General features: G+C 42.8%; 1 protein-coding gene across 1 annotated transcript in view; it reads left to right on the plus strand.

Moving 5' to 3' along the window:
- WNT9A (Wnt family member 9A) overlaps positions 1 to 11,707 on the plus strand; it is a 54,298-nt gene extending 42,591 nt beyond the window's left edge. Inside the window, exon 4 of the mRNA XM_052695106.1 lies at positions 6,811 to 11,707. Within this exon, the coding sequence (XP_052551066.1) occupies positions 6,811 to 7,284 (474 nt within the window). The 3' untranslated portion in view covers positions 7,285 to 11,707. The remainder of the gene's footprint in view (positions 1 to 6,810) is intronic.
- Positions 11,708 to 18,216: the final 6,509 nt, after the last annotated feature.

An 18,216-nucleotide genomic window follows, 5' to 3' on the forward strand; every position in this document is an offset into this window, starting at 1 on the left:
AAGTCCGTGCAAGGAATGGCTTTTCTCCTAAGACAGTGTTGGCAGAGACCTCAAGGGTTGAGCGTGCCTCCTGCTCTGGAGATAGACTCTCTATATCAGGTGGATGTTTGCCCTGCTATCATCTGTCTGAGGAACTTCATGAAGTATCACATATCGTGTTATCAGAGAGCACCACCCTCTTCATTGCTGTATCTCCATTTTACAGAGGGGAAACTGAGACCCAGAAAGATTAAGTGACTCACTAAAGGTCACACACAAGTGCAGCTTGGCACCCTGGTCTCCCGTTGCAGAGACAGTGTTTGCAAGCACCTCCAACCATATCTTGTATGGTTCTCACTGTAAAGCATGATTCCAGTCAACCTCTGGAGTTTGTTGAACAGGTACTTTCAATTGTAATCTCACAGTTTTCCAGTACCCTCAGAAATAGTGTTATAATTGTTCCTTTTGATGAGGCAAATCCATCTGAACTTACTAACACAGCAGGGGGGTTGAAACTGGATGAGCATTGTGGTCCTTTTCAACCCAGGCCTTTCTATGATTCTGTGATTCTTTCAGGTAGAGATTGGCTCAGCCAAAGTCATTCTAAGGCTTTGGGATCAACACCCTAGAAGAAAGCATTTGCTGTGTTCCATAAGCAATGGCAGTTGGTTGTTTATGCAGAATTTTCTCAGCAGGTGAAATAAGAATGCAGCTGGGGAAAGAATTAACGTGCTCAAGTTGAAGAAGAGTTATGTTATTGTATGTTTCTTATACATTTGTGTTTTAACTGGTATTTCATTAACACTGCAGTGAGAAGAATGGTGGTAAGGGACACAAATTCTGAAAAAGCAGTTTGAGGACAGGCTCAGAAAAAGGGCTTTTTTTGAAACAAGATAAAAGGTGAAAGAAGAGGAAGGAAGGAAAAAAAGGAAAGGAAAAGAAAAAAAAAAAAAGTATGCTAGCAATCTGTGAAACTCTTGTACTTCACCCAATGGTAAGATCATTGGAAAGCGACAAGGGCACTGAGAAGAAATGGGGATGGTGGCTGTGGTCCAAAACAAACACCAATATTTGAGCCGAGACAATAACTAATCCTATTTAAATTGAAGGAGGATACGTATGTCGAGGATGGAGGCACCTCAAAGCGCTGTCGGAGGGCAGGCTTTTTCCCTGGGCACACTGTAACCCCACGGAGGTTCATCAGCTCCCTCCTCTCCCCCAAACCATGGCGAATGGGTTGGAGCCCCGCAGCCGCAGCCCAGCCATGACGCGGTTCTAACCCAGGAATTCCCACGGCCGCGTCCCGGCTTCGCACTGCTGCTGCCCAGACGAGAGTTGTCTGAAAACCACTGCCTGAGCCCCGTGACCCAGCTGGGAATGAATGGCAATCTGTCCTCGGCGTTTCAGCTAAAACACTGAGAAATTGTGTGTTGCAGCATGTCTGAGACTGATCATTACAGGGGCACTTAGTCTGACCTTCGTAGCAAACCATTGTTGTGAGGAAGGATTACATGTTGCATAGCAATGCTCTGCTGTGATCCCTTTTCCCTATGGCTCTTATAAAGGCATTTGGGCAGGCGGTCCTGCGGTGCTATCTAATTTCCTCAGAGCAACAAGCACCAATAAAGACAGTCCAGTCTTGCTGTATCATAATTGTTTTCCTCATTGTGCTTTTGTCAGTATTTGCTATTCTCACGACAAGATCAATGGGGGTTTTTGTTCCCAAGTCAAACAAACTGATTTGCTTACAGAGCTTTATTTTCCTCCCAAACTGCCATCCTATTTGTGAGACTACCAGAGCAGGTGCTTGCTCAGAGTGGGAGGACATAATTTCAATGTGTGATGCTGTCCTGTCCCACTGGTTGTATTTATTCAAGTTCATTTTCATAGTGGAGTATTTCTAGAGCATATAAAACGATAAGGATTTAAATGTCCCAGGGTATTGTTCCTCCTTTCTGAGCTGCTGTGACTCTGCTGATGTGCGGTTGCCGTGGTGTTTAAGACATGGCATGACATGTTTGGCACTTTGGATTTAAGCTGATACATACATGTGACAAGCATGCACACGGCTGCTCAGCATTGTATAGATGAAACATGATTGCTTAATAAGTGGTGATGTTGTGTGTGTTGTAGGAGAGGCTCATGTCTCTGTAGGATGGAGGCAGATGGGCTCTGAACTGTGTGGCTGACTCAAACAGAGAAGAGGAGCTACCTTGATTCATAGAATCATTATGGTTGGAAAAGACAACTATGATCATCTCATGCAACCATCAACCCATCTCCACCATGCCCACTCAGCCATGTCACTAAGCTTGTGTTAGTCTTTTTCTGCCTTCTGCATCCTAGACTTTTTTTGGTGGCAAGGGTGAATTAACTGAGACAGGGGAGATTTAGGTTGGATATTAGGAGGAAGTTTTTCCACACAGAGGGTGTTGAGGCACTGGAGCAGGTTCCCAAGGAGGCTGTGGATGCTCCATCCATGGAGGCATTCAAGGCTAGGCTGGATGTGGCTCTGGGCAGCCTGGGCTGCTGGTTGGTGACCCTGCACATAGGAGGGGGATTGAACCTAGATGAGCATTGTGGTCCTTTGCAACCCAGGCCATTCTATGATTCTGTGAAATTATTCTAGCCTGGAAATCCCTCCAGGTTTGAAAGCATGGTGTAGACATTCACCCACCTGTCCTAGTGCTCCAGTGTTGCTGTGAGCAAAGTGATGGCATTTCACAAGGTCGAAGTGTCCTGTAAGTAGGAGCTGGATTTAAGTGTTTTTGATAGGACCATTCAACAAGAGGTGGAGAGTCTTTGGAAGCTGGGGAATGAGATGGGAAATAGAAAGGCTTTGCCAAGATTCATTTTGGCTGGTGGGTGGCAAGGTGCTTGCAGGCAGCAGTTCTCCATCACACATTGCCTTGAGGAGCTGGATTGTGACTGACAGCAGCAGAGGAGGCAGTTTGGGGAAGATATTTTTCTAGGATTTTCACTATAACTGCCTTGTAACATTCTTGAGCCCTTCCCTGCCCTTCATGGAGAAGCTTTATGGGATGGTTGGGATGCACCACGCTTGCACAGTGACCATATGAAAACCCACATGCTGGATTTTGTGAGCTGGTGCATTCATGAGAATAGAGACAATGAAAACTTTTTATACTTGGGTCCATCAGTGTATGACACCCACGTTCTTCCAGCCACAAGTCGATGAAGAGCTAGGAGTGGGCCAGGAAAAATGAAAGAATGGACTTATTCATTAGGGGATTTGTTCATTGCTATTTAAGTCCAAAGACTTTCCTAAATATATGCACCTAGTAAAATTTGAGATGCCCTGGCAGATATGTCTGGAGAGGCAGCTGGTGGCAAAGTACAATGTTTTACAGTGCCTAAAGTAACATTAGATACAAATTTTTAGACACCTGAATTGTACTCTGAGGATGAGATTCTGCTCACACGTTCTCATATCTAAGTTTATGTGCTTCCCTGAGAGCAGAGTTCCAGAGCTCCTGTTAGTGAGCAGAAATGTGGTCAGCACAGCCGTGGGAACCTGAAGAGATGTTCAGCTGAGCCCATGAAGGTGTCTGCTGCCCTTTAGGCTGCCCTGCCTGCCTTGGCTCCAGTGGATCGGCTGGGAGTTGAGAGATGTTTCTCAAATGTAGGCCGGATATCTGCCTTGGTGAGGTCAACCCTGGTTGGATGTTGTGATTTAGATGTCTAAACCAACCTGCCTAAACCGACATGCCTATTCCTACTTGAAGGTCTCAGGCCACCTGCTAGTTGCTGCTCCATTGGAATGTGGATTTCCAGCACGTATCGTGCCACAGTTGCCAGCCCCATATGCTGCTTGGGTACCTGTTGGTATTCGTGCCTTGAGTGCTAGCTCTCTCACTAAGCTTTGGAGAGGTGTCTCTTGACAAGAATAACCCTGTGTTTGAGTTCCCACCCTTCATTTCATGTCTGCGCCTTGTTCACCCAGCTTTAAATCCAGCCAAGGGCTGCGGGTACCAGCTGAGCCAAGTCTTCTTGGTTGCTTGCTTTCCCATCTCTACACAATGGCATTCATCTCTTTTTCCAGGTGGAGCAGATGCACATGGGTGCTGGGGGTGGCAAGAGGGTTGAGAACAGCCTGAACAGAAGAATAAGTGCAGTGTGTAGCCCTTCTGCAAGTATCTCAGCAATGTTGCCCATTTTGCTGATGGCTTGGGCGTGAAATCAGGTATAGGAGCTTTGTTTCACATGAGCTCAGCTCTCATTTCTGGACAACCAGTGCAATGTGACTTTATGTGAGGGAAAACATGGATGAGGATTGCTGTTTTGTTGTGTTGTTTTTTTTTTTTTCTTTCTTTTCTTGGTGTTGAAATGTGTTCTGTACGCTCTTGTCTAACATTGTGGGATTTCTTGCAGAGTTGGCTAGACGCTTTGGCACGCAAAGCGTGACAAGCCCCTAACCAAGCTGGCCCAGCTGAGTACTATAAGCAGTAACACATCTCTCTCTGTAACCCATCACTTGTTTGAATGCTACTGTGTATTATTGGATTGCATTTGAAAAGGTCTTGGCTGTCACAGGAATGAAGTGTGACCATTGGCCAGGCTTTGCTGAAGGACGTATTATGCATAGTGTCTTTCTAAAAATGTCTCTGTAATATCAGGATTGGGCCAGACCCCAGCTCTGAGTCCATGACCTATTGCACATTTGTACATGGTGCTCAGCAGGACTCATGTAGCCAAATAATTAAGAACCGCATGGTCAGGAAATGGATTGGAGCCAGTCCTCTGCTGTCATGAGGCCTTAATGTAGGCAGATGCCATAATGGGCTGAGGGGGAGATTTTTTTCTTCTTTAGAAACCATAGATGCCCCATTGTAGGGCATTTCTCAGCAGTACCTCGACAGGAGGCAACTCTATAAAACAGACTCTGTTCTAGGTGGCTATTTTAAGGGGTGGTTATCCTTCAGCCATTTAAAGTCAAAATGTGAACGATTTTGGTGGGAGGGAGATCTATAAATATCTGTTTATAATCTGTGGGCAAAATACAGGTTATCTGTGACAGTCCTAACATACCTGCTCTCATGTTGCCCATGGACTAGTCCTAGGAGTAAACCCTTCTCTGGGGAAGGTCAGGGAAAGCATTCATGGAATAACCCAAATTGGAAGGGACCCATAAGAATTGTTGAGTCCAACACCATCCAGATGCCACTTAGAAGAAGATGGATATGCTGTTTATTGCCAACAAGTATCTTTATTGCAGCCTCATTTGAAAAAGGTACTTCTTTAGCATCATTTGGCATATGGACATATGGTCTTCTGTGGCATCTAGGAAGCTGGTATCATCTCTTTTTGAGCTGAGTAATGAATGAATAACTCCCTGCATTCACCTCTTCCCTTCCTGATACTGTGCTTCCTTCCCATGCTGCTGCTTCTGTTGAAAATGACCTATTTCCCTCCTCTCCCCTCCACATACCATAGTTCCACAGGTTCTTCCTTTTGTATTTATGCTTTGTGCTAGTTCTGTGCAAGATGTCCCCATGCAAGGTCTGGGCATCTTCCTATATGTAGAATGACTTATGTTTTGGAAGCAAGTCCCACATGCTTCGTGATATCTTGAACAAATTATTTTCCTCCTATAGAGATCTGTGAGATAATTCTTAATATATATATATATGAAAGTTTTTTTTTTTTTAAAGTACCAATATATTAAGAAAGAATTTGAAACTAAACCATGCCCTTAATAGTTGCAGACAAGAGGTATGAGCAGACAGAATTCAACGTAGCAGTACTGATGTGGAGGGTCCACTTCATTTTCCAGAGATTTAATACTTTTCTTTTCTCCACTGTGAGTTTGAAGACCTCAGCACTAAGTGCTTTAATTCTTTTATTGTATTATTACTTTTTTTTTTCTTTTTTTTTTTAATGCTTGATGTGGGGCAGCTTCTGTGTATACAGGATCGGGTAGGTAGTACAACCTTTAGTGCATGAGGTCTGTTCTCATAGCCAGGACTGAAAGTTTAACACCCCCTTACCTCTCTACTGGGTGTCTGCCCCATATTCTTTACAGACATTGTGCAGAAATGGAGGCTCTGCTCCCCCAGCCCTCCCCGAGGCCATCAGCCCTGTCATAGTCCCTGCTGGGACTATATGATGGGGAAGCCTCACTGCAACCTAGGTCTTATGTGTTGCCCTTGAAACTGGCTGTGTGAGAAGCCAAATTCCTCTTCCTAGCAGTTATGTGAAGATTTTCCTTGCTGATGAAGTGAACTGGGTGGGATGCTATGCCTTGCTGTTGCTCGTAACAGCTTAAGTGTATTTCCACTGAGCCTGTGATGCTAATTCAGAGCTACATGGGTTTAAGGTGGTGATGTGTGTTGTGTGCACAACACACACACATTCTGGAGTGCCATTGCCTCTCTGTGGGGATTCCAGCAGCACTCTCATCGTTTTCTTGGTGAAAGCAACTCACCTTTGCTACAGTTTAACTCCTGGTCTTAACTCCTTGTTCCTATTAAAATGTCTAAATAGGCATTAAAATACATATTAATCCCTGACTGTGTAAGATGAATGTCAGTATTGAACAGTCTTTGAATGCTTTAGTATTTACTATCATTAACTAGCCATGTAAAGCAGTATTCTGGCAGGCGTCATTACTGGAAACTGAGACCCTTCTCAAGAGTGTAGAGTGTTTTCTGTCTTCTTCCAGCAGATGGTTTTTGTGTTGTCATCCTTCCTATGTTCCAGAAGTCTTCTTCTAACAAACGTGTTTTTTTTTCTCTGTTTGTTTTTTTTGCTCTATGCTTTGATTTCTCTCCCCCTTAACTGATTTTCTTTTGGGGATGTGTGTGTCTGCAGGTCATCAAAGCTGGTGTGGAGACAACCTGTAAGTGCCACGGTGTGTCTGGGTCCTGCACTGTCCGAACGTGCTGGAGGCAGCTCTCTCCATTCCACGAAATAGGGAAGCAGCTGAAGCAGAAGTACGAGACGTCGCTCAAAGTGGGCAGCACTACCAACGAGGCCACGGGGGAAGGAGACATTTCCCCACCCAAGAAATCCATCCCCGGTCACAGTGATCAAATCCCAAGGACTACGGATCTTGTCTACATTGACGATTCCCCAAGCTTTTGTCTGATGAGCAGATACTCGCCCGGGACTTCGGGAAGGAAATGTTACAAAGACAAGAACTGTGACAGCATCTGCTGTGGGCGAGGGCACAATACGCAGAGCCGGGTGGTCACTCGGCCGTGCCAGTGCCAGGTCCGTTGGTGCTGCTACGTGGAATGCAAGCAATGCACCCAGAGAGAGGAGGTTTACACCTGTAAAGACTGACACATCTGCCCGATGGCGACCCTCGGCGGCGGGCGATCACGATCTATGAGAACTACATATGGAGACAAACAGGGTTTGATTGACCTTCTGGGATCTGAAAGCTATGTTGAGACATAAGCACTTTGTAGGGTACAGGTGACCCAGCTGTGTTGCTGTTTTGTTTTTCTTTTGTTTTGTTTTGTTTTGTTTTTTTTTCCTGTAGACTGAATTCTAATGAGGTCCAACCATGTGGAAATAAGTGCCTGTCACACTGGGGCTAGACACCAGTTGACCTTTACCTTCGTCGTCCATGCAGTTGGATGGATCATTTCTCCTTGGAACATCATGATTGTTTCATCAGTCCTCCATAAACTTCTGAGCTGATTAATTCTTTCTGGAATAATTAACCTATATTGCTTTATTCCTGAAGCTTACCCAGCGGCTTAGAGAGCTGGACAGATTAAAAAAAAAAAAAAAAAAAAAAAAAAAGATCTTTCTGCTTTGAATGCAAAGGTATGAAGACACAAGAAGTGATCATTTTTTCCCTCTTCTAAAGCTGAGGAGAAGGAAGGGTGCAGTAAGCAAAAACAGCCCTTGTAGAGGTTGTTCCTCTAATGACACTTCTGCACATCCAGCAAACAAGGCTCTGACAAAGAGGCCCACTTGGATGGTAAGCTTTTTAATGACAGCTCCATATCCACGTGCTTTAATCACTAAATACAGTCGGGTCCACCATGTTGCAGATGGCAATATATCCAAGAAAGAGGTTGGGAAGACATTATGATACCAGATGTGCCTGTCCCCTTCAGTCCTTCAGTCGTCTTATTTTTTTTTCATACAGTTTCTTCAAATGCAGTTCCTTCAGCACTATCACTGTCTTAATTTTTATTTAAAAAAACAACCAAACAAACCACTAGATAATTTTATTTTCCCTTTGTGCATGGCATTTTTCTCTCCTCTTCCCACCTCTTAATGATTGAATTCACCCTGTGGAAATTGCTTCAGAAATCTAAACTGGAACTTTTTAGTCTTATGTCAGCTGAATTTGGACATGTATTTTTGAGGAGGACAAGAGAAATTCCAGTGCATCTTGGAATGCAGCAATGTCTCGCATTGTATAGCAGCTGTTTTGGACTGGATCGGACCTTTGGAGGATTTGACTTTTCTTTTACTAGGTCATCATTCCATTTACTCTTAACTACAGCATTGGTACATGACACAAGCTGTATAACCCTATGACCTTAAGATTTGTTTTAACCACTAGATTGAGAACTGTATTTTAAAAATACAGTTGCTAAATGGTAACCAACTGTTGGATTTGGAACATCTTATCAACACAAAGACAACCCAGCAAGTGGCCAGAGAAGCCAGAAGTCAACTGCAGAGGTAGATTGCTCTGATGCTGTGAAATAGATGACAATCTTCAGCAGTTCTTTTTCCCTTTGAAGAGGATATTTTCAATCCAGGACTTGATGCTATAATATCTGTTAGTCATATAAAAGTGCTTCTGGGATTGGAAGTGGCTGATGAATGCCTCAACAAAGCTTTCTGAGGAAACACTGGAGAGCGGAGGGCATTGTATTGTATTTTTATATCAGCTTTTGATTGTCCAGTAGTAGCAATTTCCACCCATTTTATACTGACCATTGATCTGGTTCTCAAAAGAGGAAAGCTGGTGGAGTTTTTCAAGTAGTAGTAGAGGTTGGCCAAGCAAAAAGAGAGCAGTTTTTCAAGATGGACCATTATTTTTCAAGGCATTGTGTTGTTTTCTTTTCTTTTTTTTTTTTTAAACTTTCTTTTTTCTTTTTTTTTTTTTTTTCTTTCCCCAAACAATAGCCACTAATATTTAAACTGTTTATGTGCATCTACTGGGAGGAAAAAAGGTTATTTTTTTTTTTCTTGGTAACAGATAACTGCAGCCCAACCTGACTTATTGGCATCAAATCTAGAGGTAGGGAACTCGGGAGGGACAGGAGGTTACTTTTAGTAGTGCTGTGGTCCTGCAAAGTAAAGCATACTGGCTATTTTTTTGATATTTGTTTATTTGCTGTACAAATCTGGAGATTGTGGTAGTGCTGTAGAAGGAGTAATCCACACGAGGAGTGGTGCACACACAGTATTTGTCCCTTCCACCATGACAGATGCCTGGTGGAGCATCCGAGGAAGGTCTCACGGCTTCTGGGAGATGCACCTCTTTGAAAGTCACTCGCAAGCAGTTTATCTAATGGTTTAAAAAACAAACTGACTAGAAACCTATTACTCAGTGTCTGCATGCGAGTATGTATCTACGCTCATGCAGACACATAAATAAATATATAAAGATTGAACGAACATTTATTTATTTTAAAGCCCTTCAGAAGGACCTTCTTATGGTTTCAATGTGGTATTATGTTAAATTCTTTCTCCCTCTCTCTCGCACGCACACACACACATGTGCATATGTGCAAACTCTTCGTTTCGTTTTGTTTTTGTGTGTGTGTATGTGTGTGCTAGGATAGCTCTTCCCCTCCAAAGTAAGGCTGGATCCAAACCTGCCCAAAACATGAGGGTTTGTGGATCTGAATTACTATTTCTGGCCCAGTTCTTTTTTTTACATATTTGTTCTTTGTTAAATATTGGGCCACAACTTATGTGCATTATTATTATTATTATTAATTATTATTATTATTATTGTTGTATTTAAACCGTGGGCCTCATCTTCCTTCTTTTCACTGGTGTCTCTGTCTCCGTTGACCTCGCTGGAGTAACTCCACATTGCACTGGTGTGAGAGGAGAATGAGTCCCTAGATGCAGAAGAGAGGGCAGAGCTGGCATGGATATCATTGTAGAGAAAATACCTGTGTCTGTGGGGTAGGGTAGCATGGTGTGTTAGGGGGGAGAGAGATGGGTGGGCAATGAGCAGGCTGCCAAAGCTAGACTAGAAGAACGAGGCAAAGAGTGAATGAACTACTGAGTGAAAGAGCTCTTCTGTGTATTATAATTCACGCACTGAAGCCTGGATGCTTTCTGTAAGTATTTAAAAACAAAAACAAAAAAAAACAAAAACACCCTAAAAACAAACAAACAAATGAAAAAAAAAAAAAAAAAAGCATTAAAAAAAAAAAACAAACACACAAAAACAAACAAATTGTATTTATGTTAATGTGGATATATTACTTGCCTGTTGTATATTGTAAATAGCGAGGTTTATTCTCCTGTGGTTAAAAAGAAATAATTATAAATGACTAAATAGTAGCGAGGCACATGTGTTAAATGTATAGGCAGTGTATAAAATGTACTAACACTCTGAAATCAGGAGAACTTGTCTTCTTGGCCTTTTGACCTAGGGTGGTAAAACATATGTGGGTTATTCCTCTTCTCCCCTCACCTTGTTGTGTGTGTTCCTTGGGTGGCACGGGGGGATGTTTAACTCCAGCATTTTCCGATGTTTGCCTTATCTTTGAAGAAAGAATTTGGGGAAAAAAGCTTGTTTTGGAAGAATCCCATGGAGCTCGAGTGGCATTGAGGCGTGAGCAGGTAGAAGGAATATTGGTAAACCTGCTCAAAACTCTTTTGAGATCTTAGTCTGGGTTTTCTGCAGGAAACCCTGAAGGCCTCTGTCAGACACTGACTGCTTCCTTTGGGCTACAGCTGTTTCATATTGGATTTTTCCAGAGAGGCTAATTCTACCCCCACACCATTGGATCTCCAGTGCAATTCAATGAAATTGCTCATATTTGCAAAACTACTATAGGAGTCGATTTGGGAATCTTTCATGATATCACTTCATAAAAACGAAACAAAACCACAAACGAGTGCAAAGCAACTTTTTCTCTTCTTCCCCCCTCTCTGCCCCCGAGAAACAGATTTTTGCAGTAAATGTAACTGGAGAAGGATAGATGGGTGTAGGGGAGGTCTGTGGCTTCTGATCTCCTTTCACCTCCTATCCCCCAAAAGTGTCAAAGTGTTGGTTCTCCTGAGCTGATCCAGCAAGACTTGCAAGATCAGTTTTGGGTTGGGGGAGGGGAGGGGGGTGCAACCATTATTTATATAACTTTTTTATTATTTTTTTTTTTAAAGAGAAGTTAGCTGATGGAAGAATATTTTTATTGAATAGTGCATTTAGTTATGTCAGAAATATAAATATATATATATATAATATTTTTGTAAACAAGGCAAACTGAAAACGTTTGCTGTTTTATATTAGAATTTTCTATTAAAAGAAATAAAAAAAAAAAACCCCACACAAATAATTGTTGCACCCGTCATCTGTTTTTTAACAAGCTTCTATTCTTTTGACTGACTCATATATATTGGATGTGGAGATGTGCAAAACGAATCCTCAACGTTACATTCTCATTGTCTTCCAGCTCCCAAAAGACTCCATTTGGTGAAATGAGACATGTTTAAAGGGGATTTTTTTTTATGGACACTGAAAATGAATAATGGAGATGAACAGAATTGATGCTTGCAATTAAAATGAAAAAAAAAAACCAACAAAAAACCCTACCCTGAAACCTCAAGCTTTTGATTTTTAGTTGTGCTTATTGGTCTTGGCATAGCTTTGGAGGGAGGAAATCCTATCTGCAGTAACTAAATATTTGCCACTGATCTCAGTTGGTCTGGGAAGGATGCATTCTGCAAGGGTAGCTGGAGAGAAAGCACCTGAGTGAGTGGGAAGTTCAAAAGGAGAGGACCAAATTCAAGGCTTGATCTAACAGAAGTGATTTGCATCAATTTGAATGTAAAACTGGGGAGCTGGAGCAGTTCAGGAAGCCTGTTGTTCAACTTTAGAAGCAAGGGATGAGCTATGGAGCATCTGTTTTCCAGAGATGGTTTGGAGATCCAGGGAGTGGAGAAACAATTTCTGAGGATTATTCATGGTTGTCCAGCTCATCCACTTCTGCCTTCCTTCATCCCAGGTCTTGAATTTCTTTGTTAATCATTTTTCAGCTGCCCTACTTTAGCCAATGTATGAGAAGAAATTAGGTCGGTTTGGCCATAGTAGGGTTGGGTGAGAATCCAGATGAAGGGACAGATTTCTCAAGGGTACTTTCATGGTGTAGATGCTTCTTAAGGTAATTTTCTGGCAGATTATAGTGCCTGTGAAAAATTCCTTGGTTGCTGTTGCAGTAAAATTAGATCTATACTGTACTTGCTAAAACAGGTGCAGTGAAGCTCTGCGTTCCCATCTTTTTGCTGCTGCATGCACATCTGGTAGGCAGAGTCTGGCTTCCAGGGTCGTCTTGTTCCAGCCATTGTTTTTAAGCATGCTAACTAGGTGATGACTTTTGGAGAGCAGTATTTTCCTGCAAAATGAATAATGCATTTTATGACCATTGCTGTCTGTGTAACTCAGAGGAGGCTCAATAGGGCACAGGATCAGGGCTGTAAAAGTCTGGTCATTGCTAAAGCAATCTAGCTTAGTTCCGTAAATATTATTAATGATAACCTTTTCAATTCCATTGCTACTAAGGAAGGCTGGATTTGACCAAGCTTTTTACAGATTCCAGGAAAGAGAATGTGTCTAAACATTAGCTCTGGCATCATGATGGGTTTCCTGTAACTGTTTCTTTACAGTCAGTGAGTGAAGAGAGTGAAAGTGAAGACCATAAACGATCCAGACACATGAAAATTCAGCAGGCTAGCAGGGGATATATCTGAACAAGACATCTTGTCATTTGCTGTTGGGTGTTTTCAGAAATGGACAAACCCCTGCTCATCAGCGTGTGACAAGGGGACCTGATGGAACACCCTCACCAAATTTTCCCATTCATCTTGGGCTTGCTCAGGACAGTCAGGAGAGGTGCTGACACACTTGGTGTAGTAGGATGTTTGCAACTGGACTGAAATCATCCCCCTTTACTGAAGGAAGTTGTTGAAATCTTGCCCTGGCTCTGTCTGCAGTCAGTGTAGGCAACTCAAGAAGGTGTTTTGGCCAATGTGAAGGTGCCAGTTTCTCCCAGTTGACAACAGGATAAACAGGGATAAAATGTAGAGATGTGGAGGTGAACTCAGGACTAAGCAAGGTCATGCTTGGAAAACCCTGTTAAGCTCCCCTTAGGCATGAACCCATTGAAGGAGCAGTTGCCAAATCAGATGGGAATTTTGCCTTGTTCCACCCTTCCCCAGTCTCCAGGCCATTGAGACTTGAATGTAAAGTCTAGGATTTGTTTTGCACACTTGGGATGGAATTTCCTTTTAAAGGGAGGTGGGAATACTAACATGAAGGATTAGTATTTTTCTTTTTTTTATTTTCTTTTTTTTATTTTTTTTTTTTCCATTGTCTTATGGGAGCCTAAGTTATTTTTCTCTACCTCATATGTACAGCTTGTAGGTATAAATCTGATTCTGAGTGACTGTTAAGAATGTATTTAAGTTATTTAACATCTTTGTATAACAAAAAAGCCAGAACAAATGAAACAATAAATGTATTTTAAATTATACTTGAAGCGTGCTCCTCTTTCTTCACACTTGTTGAAAACAGTCTAATTTCTGTGGTTGTTAGAGCACTTGTGCCTCTTTCAGCATTATACCTAACCTCTTGTCTTGGAACCAACCCATATATGTGGCTAATGCAAGTCCTGAAATTCTGGAAAGCCCAGCAGAGAGTCAAGAGTGATGCCCTAGAGAGCAGGATGGTGTACTTCCAGCGTGAGGTCCAAGTATGCTCTGGAAAAAAATTAAATGGTCACTGTTAATTGGTTGAATAGTGAACATCCTCATTGATGTGAGCTCATTGTGGTCTGCCCCTCATCAAAAGCCTTAGGGCTTTCAGGGGAAGGAGTGCTGATAGTCTTTATAGGAGGAAGTGTTCTCCTTTTCTGTAAGGAAAACAGGTCATTTCCAAGCCCAGCCTTGGGGACGATCAACCTTGTCAAGCAAGCTGTGAGGTCTGTCCATCTTGGGTCTTTGATCTTGACCTCCAATCAAAGCCTCCAATCAAACTCATGTGTTAAAATGGCCTATAAAAGGGCTATGGTGCTACTGAAGGTGCACTGGAAGACCTTGAAAACTCTAGATTGTGTCTCCAAAGTGCTTGACAAAATCTGAGTTACCCGGTTCTGTTGTTCGTCCTGTGTGCACACAAATTCTTGCATTTATTTTACCTACCTTATACCAATCTCATTTTCCACGGTGGTGCAGCACTCACATACAGGCCTTTAACCCTACAAAATGGCTCCTCAATACTTTTACACTCAGTGTTGTCTGACCTCAGAGATGATGATTTCTTCAATCTAGTACTTCACTTGTGTTGGCATACAATGCACTTTATTGCGCTCTTTCTCACAGCTTAGTAGCTACAGCATCCACTGAAGGAGAGGTTAATTAAATCAGTGAGATAACCCTCTGTAACCAATGGGCCTTCCATTTTTTTGTTCTGCATTGCTTTGCCTGTTTAAAGCTTCAGCTGAAAGCTTTCAATGCAGCAGCATTTGTAATAACCAAATCCTGCAGGTTGCCCAGAGAGCTGTAGATGTCCCATCCCTGGAGGTGCTCAAGGACAGGTTGGATGAGGCCTTGGGCATCCTGATTTGGTGGAGGTAACCAGCCCATGGCAGGGTGTTGGAACTGGGTGGGCTTTTAGGTTGCTTCTAAGCCAATCATTCTATGATTCTATGAAATGTGATGTTCCCCTTGTTGAAAAAGGCACTGTGAAATCTGAGTGTTTTTGCATGCACCACCATCCTAGAGCAGCTGACATCCCATAGGATGGACTGCAGAGACCTGAACAATGCTTTCTGCTTTAAACTTGACGCCTAATAAGAAGCTTGATCTGCCTAAATGCAGATATTTACAGTATATCTGGAGGAATATGGGCTGGTCACCTTTGTGCCTCTTTTACTCAGTGAACAGTGTACTTTTGCAGCCAGTGGAGCTGGGAGCACAATTCCTCTTTTCTCAGACACTACTGGCCACCTTACATTGATCCAACTGTCTCATCAATAGAGAGCTCAAACATCAACTCTCACACACTCTCAGGAGGAATGCCTCTACAGCACTTCCATCCATCACAAGGAATTCCATTCTCAGGAGCTCACAGATACCTGAGGTCATCTGAGCTAATCTGGTACAGATGAGTTCTATTGTATGGTGGCAGAACTGAACGGGACGATATCCACGAAGAATCAGCTGATGTAGGCAAAGGATAGGCTATGTGACATAAGGGAAGGAGGGGTGAATTTACTCTGGGTATGCTTGCATGAATGAAATCATTTGGTCACAGACAGAAACAAAAGGAAGAGTAGGTGCTAGGGATCGCTTTTTGCTGATGTTACAAAATGTGGCATTGTGGGTGCTGGCCCCAGACCAAATCAGGATGAGAATGACCACCACCAAGGCCTGAGCAACCTGGCAGATATTTGGCCTGATGTTTGGCCATTGTAAGCAAGAAGAGTGGGTGATTGGAAGTAATAGGACTGGAGATGGGAGATCCATGAAACTACCTTCGGTCTACTGCCCATCAAACCCTGCAGTAGACCTCCCTGGCTCCTTGGTCTTCCTGTTTTATCTTGCATTACACTTCCTGCCAGTTGGGTAGTGAGAAATCTCAGGCTTGAAACCTCACAGCCAGCCTCCGCCAGACCCTTAAAGAGCTGCTAATGTGAGTCGTAAAGCCGCAGTAGCCTAGGATGTAGCAGCGTTTTGACAGCTGTTCCCACAGAGGAAGTGGGTGAAGCTAGAATGCATATTGTAAGAATATGGGATTAAAAATAATAATAAAAAAAGAAGTATCAAATGAGAAACTACACCTCCAGAAAAATAAAATGGGTTTCCTTTCCTCTTCTCTCCCATTACTTTCCTTAAGGCCATTGCTAGGTCTTCACAAGAAGGTGGTTTTAGCATTTGTGGATGCACTGAGAAGCAGGGAAGCAGGAGAACTAAGGAAAATCCAGCATAGATCAAAAATGTCTTCAGCTTAGACTGAAATTCCTCACAATGAGGGTGGTGAGGCAAGGGTGCAGGCTGCCCAGGGAAGCTGGAAGTGCTGGTAGTGCTCAAGGCCAAGTTGGATGGGGATTGGGCAAGCTGCTCTGGTGGAAGGTGTCCCTTCCAACTCAAAGTATTATGTGATCCTATGATGATTCTGCAATTCTAGGTGCACATGTGAGGGATATGCACAGAGGGATGTGCTTTCTATGGAATTCTATGTGCTGCCAAGTTAGGAAACTGATGTGCTGAACAGAGATGAATAGAGGAGAGCATTTGTATTTGTGAGCAAAAAAACAACCAACCAAACAAACAAACAAAACAGCATGGGGAGAAAGAGAAAAAAATAAAAATGAGGAGTCAAATTTTATACAGAGCTTCCCATAAAACAGGCATGTATGATAAAAATCTATCTTACATGGACAATAAGGAAATGAATCTAATCGCCAAGAGAAGAGATGGCATAGTCAGGTCTTATGTGTTGACTCACCACCGTCAGTGATGTAATTCAAGGTCCACAGGGACTTTTGAATCCTAACGGTCCTAATAGAGTTATTTAGAATAATGGAATGATAGAATCATTAAGGCTGGAAAAGACAACTAAAATCATCAAGTCCAGCATCAGCCCACCGCCACCATGCCCAACAACTGCATCCCTCAATGCCACATCTCCATAGTTCTGGAACATCTCCACAGATGGTGTGACTCCACTACCTCCCTGGGTAGCCTTTAAGTAATGGGAAGCAGGCAGGGGACAACAGCATGTTTCATCAAGCTGTAGATGTCCCTGTTCACTGCAGGGTAGTTGGACTAGATGACCTTTAATGGTCCCTTCCAACTCAAATGATTCCATCATTTTGTGTTTCTTCATTGATTCACTTCAAGCCTGGCTTGTACTGAAGCCGAATCCTCCACTCCTTCTAATTGCCAGTCTTGCAGGAGAAATCAAGGCTTGCTGGAGATGATGTTAAACATATGACTCCCTCGTGTGCTGCTGGCTGTAGTTCTGATGTGCTGCAGCCAGGGTAATAGAGGGGATAGCTGTCAGATGCAAAATAAAGCATTTCCCTTATGACCTGGTTTATAAAGGTGATCAGAAAAGCAGAGGAGCCATTTCACTTTCTATGTGCTCTCCCAGGTCATCTATGCTGCTGCTTCCAGGAATCATATTGTCAGTGCAGTGAGCAGGATAGACTTTCTGGCTACACCTTCATGAGTTAATTCAACTTAGCCCTGAAGCTGATGCCACCTGGCATAAAACAGTCCCCATCTAACCTATTAAATGATCTGGCCTTCCAGAACAAGGTGGCTCTGTTCAAAATGCCTCTTGGGAACAGTCCTTGGACTACACTAACATTTGATCCATGCCCATAAATTGCTTGGGTGTGTGCTTTTAACTTAACTAAAAGCAGGCTGGGAAATGTCTCATATTTTAACAATATACCCAACCAAGTTCCAGCACCCAGGAATGTTTTTTACCGTCCCCTTTCTCCACTGACTGTTCACATCTTGTGTTATCTGTATATGTGTGCATATTCATATACCCTCTACATTTCATGGCTGTCAGCAGTGACTATAAAAATGCCAAACCCAGGGACTGATATAAAACTTTCCTGAGTTAATAGGAAAACTGCGATGAGCTCTGATCAGAGTTTGAAATCCCTCATCCACGTAACTAACAACTTGGTGGGGTAGGCAATATCAGAACTGCAGTCTGGAATCTGTAGTTTGGATGATTTTCAGTCTTTTCTTTGATAATGAACCACTGATAGAGAATCTCAGATGGAAGCCTCTATGCTGAGCGGCTCCTGAATGAAGAGCCTGCCCCAGCAATGCTCTTATTTATGGCCTTCTCATCTTCCCCAGGCACACTGGATACAAGGTGCTAATTGCAAGGGCACTCATCATAAATTATCGCCCATTTCTCCCCCTCACTTGTATGGAAGTATCCCTCAAAGGATTATGCTCATTAAAGCAGGACCAAATTCTATGCGAGCAATGCCCCAGCATGACTGGGCAGCCTGCTGGGAGGGGGAATAAAAA

This window comes from Tympanuchus pallidicinctus, unplaced genomic scaffold (genome assembly GCF_026119805.1).
Source record: "Tympanuchus pallidicinctus isolate F22 unplaced genomic scaffold, pur_lepc_1.0 scaffold3, whole genome shotgun sequence".
Classification (NCBI taxonomy): domain Eukaryota; kingdom Metazoa; phylum Chordata; class Aves; order Galliformes; family Phasianidae; genus Tympanuchus; species Tympanuchus pallidicinctus.